This window comes from Rhipicephalus microplus, chromosome 1 (assembly GCF_043290135.1).
Source record: "Rhipicephalus microplus isolate Deutch F79 chromosome 1, USDA_Rmic, whole genome shotgun sequence".
Taxonomy (NCBI): domain Eukaryota; kingdom Metazoa; phylum Arthropoda; class Arachnida; order Ixodida; family Ixodidae; genus Rhipicephalus; species Rhipicephalus microplus.
In genome coordinates, this window is record NC_134700.1 from 282,095,294 (window position 1) to 282,107,965 (window position 12,672).

General features: G+C 45.6%; 1 protein-coding gene across 1 annotated transcript in view; it reads right to left on the reverse strand.

The window, feature by feature from the left end:
* Nucleotides 1-364: 364 nt before the first annotated feature.
* LOC119186888 (gonadotropin-releasing hormone II receptor) overlaps nucleotides 365-12,672 on the reverse strand; it is a 29,680-nt gene continuing 17,372 nt past the window's right edge. Inside the window, exons 2-3 of the mRNA XM_075872666.1 lie at nucleotides 11,553-12,444; nucleotides 365-1,085 (exon numbers count right to left, since the gene is read on the reverse strand). Of these exons, the coding sequence (XP_075728781.1) occupies nucleotides 675-1,085; nucleotides 11,553-12,341 (1,200 nt within the window). The 5' untranslated portion in view covers nucleotides 12,342-12,444 and the 3' untranslated portion in view covers nucleotides 365-674. The remainder of the gene's footprint in view (nucleotides 1,086-11,552; nucleotides 12,445-12,672) is intronic.

Genomic DNA, 12,672 nt, shown 5'->3' on the forward strand with positions numbered 1-12,672 from the left:
TAATCAAACTCTGTGTCTGCTCTATGAGTGCGTCGGTCAGGCCCACACATCACCACACGTGCAACCCCGCACGGGTCGACCAACCCGCAAATAAATTCGAAATGTGCCACTTCGAGGCCTTTCAGGCGTCGCAGGTCGAAGCGTAAAGTGGAAGCCTGCGAGTCTGCCGCACGTCGATGTTGGATCGGCGGGGCCTCACCCGAAGTGTGTGACAGCCTGGTGTTTTTTCCCTTCTTATGACCCAGAACTCACTAAGATGACATCACCACCATGTGTATTGAAAGACAGTTTATTTAACAATGGTATACAAAAACGTGGAACGTTCTTTGAAAGTAATGATTCAATGTATATACAAAAAGTGGGAATGCACAGGACGCATGCTTGACGAGTAACGCTTCGGAGGAGTTCGTCGAAGCAGAGTATGTTCTCGATTTCATATCAAACGTGCCTGTCCATAAAACGCAGTCAAATACACTCCCTTACATATAAACAAAGAATTCACGCGACATACGGCTCTTATACGGTGTACGCGTTGCTATACCGGTTGCAGATCTACACAGTTTGTGTATACAGTCATCACGGCTTCACGAATCACGGAACCACCCACCGCATCACTGTCTCTCACCACTCAGTGCGCGTGAACCCTTGCGGAAGTGGCGGAAGTAGGGAATCCGTCATAAGCTGCTGAGCTCCATGGGTTGACTCAGTGAAGAGACTGCGCTGCTCTTCCTCGGTGTGAGACTGTACGCAGCCGGTGAGGGCTGCTTTCCCTGAATGGTGCACAACTCGACGCCTCCGTTACCGCAGCTACTGTGGCCCCTGGGTAGCTCAGCTACTGCGTCCTTGCGGAAGGGCATCGCGAGACGCCTCCGTTTTCTGCTTCCACTGCTCTTTTGAAAGAACAGAAATATGTAAGGATTTACGGTGCTGTTCGAGGCCGAGATCACACCGAAGAGCGCCACCATGTTCTGATCGAGAGAGGCACTGGTACCAGCAAAGGCGAGGACCATTTCTAGCACCATGTATGGAACGTTGGTTACGAGGAATGCGATGAATATGGCGGCAGTGAGCTTGATGGTCTTCACCTGCAAGGAGGGATGAAAACACAAGATATTCAGGATTGAGACCAGCATACACACAGAGGCATTTCTGTATATGCTAATGCTTACTATACAAAGATCATGGACCCTCTCCCTGACGGGAACTTTGATGGGATGCGAAGCAGCAGTGGTGCGCATGGCGATGACGCAGTTGAAACGGGCGTCGGAGCGGGTGCTGGAAAAACAGTTTGAAGTGAAACTCGGTGTAGTGTTAATTAGAGTAAGTGTTTGTTTAAAACGCGAAGACACAGGAAGCGTGTTGGGTTTCGTGAAAAATTCATTGCAGATAAATGAGCCGAAAGAGTGTGTCCATTCGACGTGCAGTCGAGCGTTGCGGGCGGTGGAGAGAGTGAAGAGTGAGGGAAATGTGTTGCGAGCTGGTGGAGGAGCCGGCCGCGGCGGGCGCTGCGGGGAGCGTGCTGCTCGGCGAGAGTTCAGTTCGGACTGGCATGGTGGATGGACGGGTTTTTGGAGCGCTCCTGATCGACTGCACCGATAAGTAATTTTGCATGTTTCAATCTTTCTTTTATAGTTAATAAGGCAGCAGTTAAAACCTTTGTAGCACCTATTACATTGTACGGCTTTTCGGGGGTCAGCTACCAGGTGTTTACTAGTTTGTATGTGTGTGTGTTTGTGTTTTTTTCTTGCCACCCCATGGGGGAGGTGCACGTACACCGAACACGCAAGTTTTTGTAGTAGAGCTTAGACTTTATTTTTTCTTTGTAGAACAGGGTTCGTCGTACGTCGTGTTTTGTAATTATCGATTGGGACAATTCATAAGGACAATTGGGGTCAAAAAGACGTTATTGAAAAGGCTGCAACATGTTCAGGATGCGTGGAGGATTTGAAAATGGACCGAAGTGCAGACGCGAATGGAGAGGAAGCTGACGCCAAGTGTAGGCAATGTGAGGTCGAGGAAAAATTGAAGAAAATAACGGTTGCCCAGAGTAAACTGCTGATGAGAATCACCGAGCTGGAGACCGCGTTGGCGACACAGCAAGAGAAAACGAGAGTTATGGGAGAAAGGCTCAAGTCCACCGAGGAGGCACTAGTGAAGGTGAACAAAGGAGCGACCGACGGAAAGAACGGTAAGGCACCGGTAACCAGGACGGCGCAGAAGAAAGAGCAAGCAAGTTCGGAAAAAACAGGTTAAGCCGGTTCAATGGCCGCAAGACCCAGCTTCAGCGAAGTAGTGGTGGGGCTGGGAGGGGACAAAGCAGTTGGCGTCACAGGTGCAAGTCACCCCCACGTGCAGGATGCTCCAGCTTAAAAGTCACAGCTCGTGATAATCGCCGGGGACTCGAATTTAAGTCCATGCGCAGAAGAAATGAAAGAGAAGGGAAGAGGTGACAAAAGGGTTGAATTAGAGACGTTTCCAGGACAGAAGATGGAAGTAGTCTTGAGGCAAGCGAGCGCAAAACTCAAAACTACGGCTGATGGACGAAACCTCGCGGTAATTGCAGGTGGTTTAAACGATGTCCTAAATGAAGATACTGTAGGACTAGCGATCCCACTGGCGAAAGGGGTTGATGACACGCGCGCCATTTCTCTTCAGGTACAGGTATTGATATGTACGATACCGGAGGTACCGGTGCGTGACAGCAACCTGCAAAGAGCGGTTGTAAACGCAAACCAAGAGATATCGCGGATGAGTCGAGAGAAAGGCTTTGAGGTGGTGGAAATGAACAGAGAGGTGCGTAGGTGGGGTGATTTTCAACGAGACAGAATTCACTTCGATGGGAGGCTAGGTCATGAGGTGAGTTGGCGACATGCACGACGCACAGTAGCTTTTTTTTGGGGGGGGGGGGGGAACGTGGCCCTTCGGGGTGCAGGATAGCTAGTAACGAGGAAAACAACCAGGGGGACTCTTTGACAGGTGGTATAGACAGATAAGATTCCAAAGTGGTACCAATATCTAAGACACATCGAGTCAGGGGCATAAATCGACGTAGCCACGAGGGACGAGCCAATTCAGATGTAGGGTTTATTAACATGCAGGGTGGTAGGAATAGGCTGAAGTAGGAAGAAATAGAAGAACACCTAAGGGAAGAGAGGCCGATGGTATATGGTTTTGCAGAAACACATCTTAGGGACATGGAACAACCTCCAAATAATCCGGACTACGCGTGGGAATATTGTAATAGAACAGAAGGTAGCAGAAAGGGGGTGGTATTGCGGCATTCATTCATAAAAGTACAGAATGGCAAATGGTCAAGCAGGAGTGAAAGGAACATTTATGGCTAAAACGGAAAGTGGCCGGGGAAATGGCGCTCGTGGTTTTTGTGTACTTTTGGATAGGACCAAAAGCCAGAGAGTAAAATCAACAAATGGCGCAGTGCATAGGAAATGACATTGACGAATTAGGAATAGAGTGCGAGGTAATTATATTAGGAGATATGAATGCACACATAGAAGATATGAATGAATATACTGACCCAACAGGCAGAATGCTAATGGATATGTGTGAAGAGCATGATTTATTTATTTGCAACAGCACTGAGAAATGCGAAGGGCTGATAACATGAGAGGTGGGAAGGCTGCCGTCGACGATAGATTACGCAATAATGTCACATAGGATCTATGATCGGCTAAGGGTGATGAACATAAATGAATATGGGTCCAGAAGCTTACGTAGTGATCACAAACGTATCAAGCTGAGTTTTGGAAGATAAATGAAAGTGGAAAGGCGGCATTACAAGCAACCGCACGGTAATATTTATTTAGAAGGGCAAATAGAAATAACAACTAAAGAGATGGAGAAAATAATCACCTAGGAAACTAAAACAGAGTGGACGTACACAAATCTATCTCGATTGTTTGACTTAGAGCTTGCTAAGGTACGAGTAAAATCAACCGGGAAAAGCAAACACAAACCCAAGAGCTGGTGAGATAAGGAAGTTAAGGGAGCCATAGTAAGACGTCAGGAAGCCTGCAGAGAACACAGGTATGCTAAACAGAGGGGTAAACCGGAAGATGATGTCAAAAGAAAATGGTATAACTTTTTGAGCTACAGAAGGGAAGCGTCCGATTCGATCAGTGAAAAGATAAAAAGAAAGGGCGCCCAATGGATGGCAGAAGTAAACAAAAAGAATAGAAAGGCAGTTGCAAAGTTTTGGAACAATCGAAATTCTCTGAGTATTAAGACAAGCATGAAACATATGTTTATAACTGCAGTTCAAGGCGTGAGACTAGAAGGGGATGAGGCAATGGAGTAAACAAAAACAATAATGACAGAAAAATTTAAGAACCACGAAATCGCTGCATGCACCATACCAGATGAGGATGGAGGAATTAGCTCTTTGGCTCCACTGGGACAACGAGAGTGGGAAATAGCAGAGAAAAGAGTTCCTAATAGCACATCAACAGGCCCTGACGGCATCCTAATCATGATAATAAAGAAACTAGGACCAAACTCTAAGCAAACATTAAGAGAGGCAGCCAGCAAAGCAATAATGGATGATGAAGCTCCCAATGGGTGGAAACTAAGCAGGATGAGCATGATCTATAAAGGAAAGGGGGACAAGGCCAATATAAACAACCATCATCCTATAACAGTGACATCAGTAGTTTACAGGCTGGTGATGCAGGTAGTCAAGGAAAGACTACAGACATGGGTGGAGAATGAGGAGGTGCTGGGAGAACTACCAAATGGGTTCCGTAAACGAAGGAGGTTGGAGGACAATCTGTTTTCATTGATGCAGTGTATTGAAATAGCGGAAAAAGAACACAGGCACCTGTGGCTGGCACTTCTAGATATCAAGGGAGCTTACGATAGCGTGATTCAAGAAGACATGTGGGGAATACTGGATACACTAGATATGAAAAAATGAAATAACTGATCTTCTAAAGGATATCTTTAAAAGTAACAAGGTAGTTATCGAATGGGAAGAACAGGTATCTGAACCTATAGAGATACAGCGCGGGCTTCGACAGGGATGTCCCTTGTCACCTTTGTTATTTGTGATGTGTCATTAGGAACCAGAAGTTAAATTAGAGGGGAGTCAACTCGGATTCAGCTTCTCTTTTGCCAAGCAAGGAAAACACAATGAACAGTCATTACCAGCATTGATGTATGCAGATGTTATAGTATTAATAGCCAACAACAAGGAAGATCCGCAGGGATTGATAGACATCTGTGGTAATTAGAGAGATAGGTTAAACTTTAAGTTCACCAGGGAAAAACCGGCAACCATGATTTTTAATGATAACAAAAGCAGTGAGCATAAGATACAGGAAGTCACGCTAGAAATAGTGGATAAATACAAATACTTGGGCGTATGGATAAATAACAGGGCTGAGTATCTAAGGCAGCTAGCGTGAAAGATACGTAATGACAAAGGGCAACATGAATGCAGCTGTGATCGAAAATAGGGCACTGTGGAACTACAATAGGTATTACGTTGTGAGAGGGATTTGGAAAGGTGTCATGGTCCCGGGTTTGACGTTCGGCAATGCGGTCTTGTGCATAAAATCAGAAGTTCAAGCAAGATTGGAAATTAAGCAACGTGGCATAGGTAGACTTGCTTTGGGAGCACACGGGAATACACCAAATTAGGGGACAGGGAGACAAGGATAGACATCGTTTGAGTGCAGGGAAGCTAGCAGCAAGATAGAATTGGAGGAGCGATTGAGAAAAATTGGAGAGGAGCATTGGTCTAGGAAAGTTCTCAGTTACTTGTACATGAAGAATGTCGATACTAAATGGAAGAAACGAACTCGGAAATTGTCAAGCAAGTATTTAAACAACATCAGAATACCAAGCCAAAAGGAAACATTGGTTAAGAAGAAGGTGAAGGAAACAGAGAGGGGCATGTTGAAGAGGGGAATGCTTAAGAAATCATCACTGGGGACCTACCGAACTTTTAAGTAGAGAATTGCAAGGGAAAAGATCTACGATAAATGTCGGGGTAGTTCTCTGTTCTTCGAGGCTAGAACAGGAGTATCGTGGACCGAGACGTACCGAGCAAAATATAAAGGCACAGGCACGGTATGTAGTGCGTGTGGAGAGGAGGAGGAAACGGCTGAACAATTGATATTGTTCTGTAAAAGGCTCCATCCTATAGTCGAAGATAATGGCGCCGAATTTTTCAAAGCGTTGGGGTTTAGGGACAGTGAAGGCAAAATAGACCTTAAACGGGTAGGAATAACCAAGATGAGACTAATTAATTGGTGGCTACAGTCGATGCGCGAGTGGAATTCAATCCTTAAACACGCAGTGATAGTACCTAACTTTATGGCTAGGTGGCGTGCGCCATCGCCCGATCTAAAGGGCGCAGCTGGATACATCCATCCATCCATGCGGCTCAGGGAGAGAGTGATGTCAGCGCGCAACTGCGAGGGAATCGTGTGAGGGGAGCGTGACATCAACGCGCAGCTGCGGGGTGACCTACTTGGCACTACTCCAACGCCTGCGGCGAGGGGACAGCGTTGCGGCGCGTTAGCGCGGACGCACGTACGTACGGCATTGCACACGTAAAGAGTTGCTTCGCATCCAAAAGGGATTGGCCGTTGGTTTAATTGCCAACTAAATGGCCGGTTGAATGAAGGGAGGTGAAGAAATTGTGATGGGTTGGTACGTTCGGATTCACGTAACGTAATTTTTCAACTCAAACTTATCGCATTAGGCGATTCACGACATAAAACAATGTCTTAAAAGTCAGCATGTACAACATTCTCAATACCCACGTCACAATACTAGCGAGTTAAATCTCTAGGGCCTGAGCAATTGAGGACTCAAAAAAAAAAACGACAGTCCTGAAAATTAGCCCTTAACGGACCATGAAACCTACTCATAACTAAGCAACTGCTGTAATGATAGGTATCAATGCCGTCCTAAAGAAACGTCCGCATTAAGCGAGAACGAGAAAACATTCCTGGCGACGAGAGCACCCACAAATCATGCAGTTGGCATATAAAAAATTGCACTTCACGTTGGTGTACCTTCGTATTATGCGCCCATAAAGCGTTTTATAAATTGCATAATAAAGAAATAACCCAACAAATGTTAAACCCTTCGATAAGGAAAGCTCTCTAGAACGAAATTCTCGCGACAACCAAGACATCTGGCCTCTCCGGTCAACGTTCACACAGTTCAATGTGTTTGTTCACTCTCGACAGAGAGAGAGAGAGGTAGACTTTATTAATTTCCGGCAGATTGCTGGGCTAGGCTCCCACCTAGGAGCTAATGGAGAGACCGTGTCTCCCGGCAGCTTCGTTGGCCTGCTGGATCATCCAAAGGCCTGAACTGAGCAGCACAGACCGCCAACGCGCCAGAAGGTCTTCATTAGAAGCCACGACCCCAGAATTTCTCAATAATTCTGGACACTCCCATAGGATATGGTCAAGAATGGCTTTAGTGGTACAGTACTGGCATAGATTAGAACTATAGACGTCGGGATACATGAGGTGCATGCTGACAGCAAATAAATTTTAAAAAAGCACTTCCACAATAACAAATGTCCCAGGTAGCAATCCTGAACATTTTTTTTTCAACTCATCAACTAGTGAGAACACAGGAGCTTGAAAATTGCAGCACCACCAATATAAAAAATTCAGGCAAATACGTTCTTGCCAACAAGCACTGGTTCAAGCATTACTGTTTACAATCGGTCGGATGATGATGATAGCAAAAACGCTTCTTATCATCGAGAAACGCGTTCTGCTAACCCCTCTATTGGCAAGATAGCTGGTTCTAGTTCACTATAATTGGCAAGTAGATTCGTGGCTTTCGGTGCGGTGATGGCCACGAAAGTGACATCATACCGACTTCATACCAAGAGCGTGGACTGCGCCTGTCCATGCTTTTATATACGATTGTCTTTCTTGGGACACTTCGACGCAGAAATGTCTTTTTGTTTGTCTGTCTGTGAATCGACTCAGCCATCAGAGCGAAAGATTAACCTCTTGCTGCTAGACCACCATTTTACCTCCTTGCTGCGTTCATACTGGTGAAAATTGTCAATCAAATACTAGTGCGACGCATAGTTGGGCACTACATCAATATATAAGCATAAGGTAGTGTGTTACTTTATTTTTAAAATGCATTGATACGTATTTGAAAAGACTGCAGTGCTCAATACGTAAGGCTGGCAATGCGACGCTATGAACGAAAAAGAGGTTGTTTCCAACGTTTCACTAAAATTATACATGGTGCTTCACATGGAATAATAAATGGTGTCCCACGCGTAAATTGGATGTCTTGGTAACAAAATTACGTTGCCGTGTACCACCTCTTAATTTCTACTTAAACAGGTCTGGTCTGGTGCTATCCCCTCTGTGCTCAAGCTGTAACGAACCTGAACATATCGACCACTTTCTTATCACATGTCACCGATTCAAAAATCAAAGAAAAAACTGGTTTGAAATTTTATTCAGAAAATTAGGAATATCACTTAATACTCCCAATATTTTGTCTTTTGGGGTCAATTCATTAGGACACAGCGACACGAACATCTGCGGGGCTCTCTGCGAATTCATATATAATACAAGAAGATTACCTTGCTGAGTCAGCGATCAGCTCTCGAATTTTACTAGTCACACTACCACTTATTATTTAGCTGATACACTGCAATGATTCAACTTTCAGGACAATTTCATATTACAATTCCACCACAAATATTCAACAAATTCTATTATTTCTCCCCCCCCCCCTTTTTTTTCTTTTTTTCTGACATTGCGCCAAATTAATTTCACAGTCAAAACACAGTATTCATATTCCCCTAATCTAGAAAATCTATAGGTATTTACTTGCATTAACCACCGGCTTCTTGGTCAAACCCCCTTAGTGGGTGAGAGCCACAAAAGAAAGGAACAAGCAAGCAAGCAATACATGGTGCTTCTACCTACCAGTGGCTTTGCATTTTAGACAAAATTCACTTCTTTAAATCATCGATAGATGGCACCATTATTTCTCGCAGTGTGTATTTGCCAATTTTTTCGGGCAGAACATCAAATAAACGTTTTATTCTAACTGTCCAGACAGAAAACTATCGTCTTTTGATGACCCCCCCCCCCCCTTTTTTTTTTTGCAAACGCAATCGAGAATGCAATAGCGACATATATTCCGCAGACTGCTTGCTGCCCCGCGTCTCTCCCTGTGTCGTGACGTGATGCCGTCCTGTGGCGCAAGCTTCAGAAAGGTGTCTTTACCAACCCTTGGCTTTGTAGCAAGGCATACCCACACCTGGTGACACCAAACTGTAAATACTGCTCACAATCGGCCACCTTCATACACATGGCATGGAAGTGCCCACGCTTCTCACACAGAAGTTACACGGGAGTCCCTTCTGCGTATCACTGACTCGGCACAGCAACGCCGGGTAATCTCACGCGCATTGGAGCCCGCGGTTTCCCAAGGGATCCCCTCTGACCTCCTCTAAGCAGCGTAACTGACCTCTTGGCCGGTCCCCTCTTTTGGGAGTAATAAAGTTTTGATAATCATCATCCCTGTGCCCGCCGCGATCTCCTGCACTTTGCTTACGTGCAATGATGTTTGGCCTTTAGGAAAGATTCTGCCTGCTATTAAAACGTATCAGTTGTATTTGAGGCTTCAGGAGAGGTGTGCAATCATCCATGAAGTTGCAAAGAAAAAAGGGAAAACGATGCCTGCGCGGAGGGCGCAGCACAGTCACAGCTAAAGCTAGAAGAGCGGCCTTTCAGAGCCTTTTCTAAACACCCTTGGGGGAACTACTGCAAGCACACTTGCTGGATACCCACTGTGCCATAAAAATTACAAATTTTGTGTAGTAGGCCAGCATTCACTATGATATCCTTCGTCATTATTTGGAGAAGCGTTGTATGCACTACACACTTGTGGAAACTTTTGCGCATTTTTTTATACTGTGACTGACAACGATGAAGAAATATGCCAGAAGTGGGTATTCACCATAGTTAATAGGTGATCAAAAACAAGTTATATAATGGGTTTGAGCACTGGACGACCCAGTCGTTACGGAATCCACATTATGTGACCCCAGGCTCTTCCTTTGGCTGTTCTAGAACGACTTAGTACTCATGTTAACTCGATTACTTTTCCGACATCAAGCTGACATAAGGCCAGTTTAGAAACGAGTTCCAAGTAGTGTCATGGCCCACTGGTAGAATACTGGGCTAGCACGCAGCGGACCCGGGTTGGAATTCCATTGCGCCATTGTGCTTTTTATTTATTGAGTTCCAAGCACTGGCATGGCTCAGTAGTAAAATACTGGACAGGCACGCATATCATTGTGTCATTGGTGTTTTTTTATTTACCGAGTTTGTTCGTTCGATACTAGTTGCGGACCCTGGTGGCGGCGGCGGACAACTATGGCGCCACGCGTGACCCGTGTTCTGATCTCAAAACAGGTTTCGCTGTAAAAAGAAGAAAAAGTTGAAAATGCTCTGAGCTCAGTATTTCACCAACATGCTACTCGCTTTCTAGAATTCGCACATCGAAAGACAGGATAATGGTGGCATTGAAAACGGTGCACCTGCGCAGCACAAGGTGGTCACCAATTTTTTTGAGTAATTTTTGATTGTGCGCAGGAAATGGTGTTTGTGTTATATCTTATTTTCGCACCAACCAAATTGTCACGAGAACAAAGAAAAACAGCGTCTAGGGCAATTTCGTTAATGAGGAGTTCCCATGGTATTAACAGCAAGGGCTCGTCACGACCGTTACCACCGTAAACGCATTTTAGGTGATATTAATGGAAACCAGTAGATAATAAATCCAAGAAAAGTGTGAGGGATGTTAATTGTACTGATTCAAGTGCAGTTTAATCGTCAGAAAGATCTGAAGAAGGTGATGTGGACGAAAAGGCAACCTGTCTCTGGCGGAGACCGAATCTGCAACCTCATGCACCCGATGCCACGAGGAAGACGACAAACTCACCCGATCCCTACATATCGGGATACGGTGGTGATCGTCTCATCGTCCCCTTATCGGGCATCGATGTGCATGAAAACTAGGGAGTGTTAGAGAGCGCCACCATTAGCCCCAACGGAAAGTTTAAAATGCCCTGTTTACGGCTACTTCAATAGATGGTGCATTGGGCGCGTTATCCGAAGGTTGCAGGTTCAGCTCCTGTCGGCTGCAAGTTGTGTTTCTTTTTACCACTTTCTTGCCATCTTTGCCAAAATTACTTCAGTACACTTAAAACAGTACAATTAACGTCCCACTATATCTTTCTTATATCGATTATCTGCTACTTTTAATAACGTTTTTGTTAAACAGAGAAACGAGCAATCACGATTCCCTTTTTAGGTAACCTGAAAAGGATCCACCATAAAGAAGCAAGAGCAACCATGTCGGATGAGTTCCCTGCTTGATCAAGATGTGCCAATGCACGCTTCCTTTCTGAATAATAAAACGCAGGAGAACTTCGGTATTCTGTCATTGTAAGTCTTTGTATTCATTGCAGAACATGAACATGAATAAAAAAAGTGACATATTTAACCAAACTACAACAGCACCTTTGCCTTTGGGAATGGCGAGGCAGTCTGACGTCTGTTCTTCAGCGCCGAGCTCTGTTTCCATATCTCGGCCAGGATGCGGCCGTAGAGCACGACCAACAGGATGAGAGGAACGACAAAGACGCCTAGGAAAACGAAGGTCATGTACAGTTGACGAGGAAGAGGCGAATCCACCTTTTGGGTGTAGAACACCGATGCACAGTACTGAAGACCCACGCCGGCCTCAACAAGCCGGAACATGTAGAGGTTGGGCAGAGACGGGATCAGCGAGGTGAACCAGGCGGCGGCCGCCAGGTGTGAGGGTGCCAAGCAGCTGGCGAGCGGGTACACAATAGCGAAGTGCCTGTCCAGTGCTATGCTGACGATCATGTACGTGGAGGCCGCTAGTGCGAAAGTCTGGATAACCTTGAAGACTCGGCAGAACGCATCACCGGCAATCCAGGCGCGGCCCATGATCTCCCATACAGTCTGGGACGTCATCGTCACGGTTGTGACAAGCAGGTCGGCAACGGCGAGGTTCAAGAAGAGGACGTGGGCTTTCTGGTAGCGCCTGCGGCGATGGTTTCGTAAGAGCTTCCAGCAGACGACGCAGTTGCCAACGACAGAGAAGGCGATCATGATGACGATGACGGTGATCCGCATGTGACTGTGGTACTGTGGTCCGAACATGGATTCTTCATCACTGTCGCCTATTTCACTGGCCTGCAGAGACGATAAGTTCGAAGTGACGTTGATTGCGTCGTCTTCCAGAGTGGCATGACTGGAAGCCTTTGTGGAGGTGCGCTGCATTGCTCAGAATTGCTTTGCGGCGTTTTCCACCATAAGGCCAGAAAACTGAGAAGATTTGGGCCAGTCCGAGTTCCCGTCTTGATTGCGTGGTTGAAAGATGGGACTGGAAAGAAAAATGGGAAGAAATAATGTACATTTGCGAGGCTATAGCTACACGAGGACCGTGAAATGTATGGTAAATATTGCAAGCTTTTTTCTTAGAAAGTCTTGCTGTGTTTAAAGATATGTTGATACACTATGTGGAACCAGTAATGTTACAGCTTTTGTAAACAAGTTCATTCTTGTCAACATCCGTATGTTCTTACAAAAATTGACATTTCCTTTCATTGCT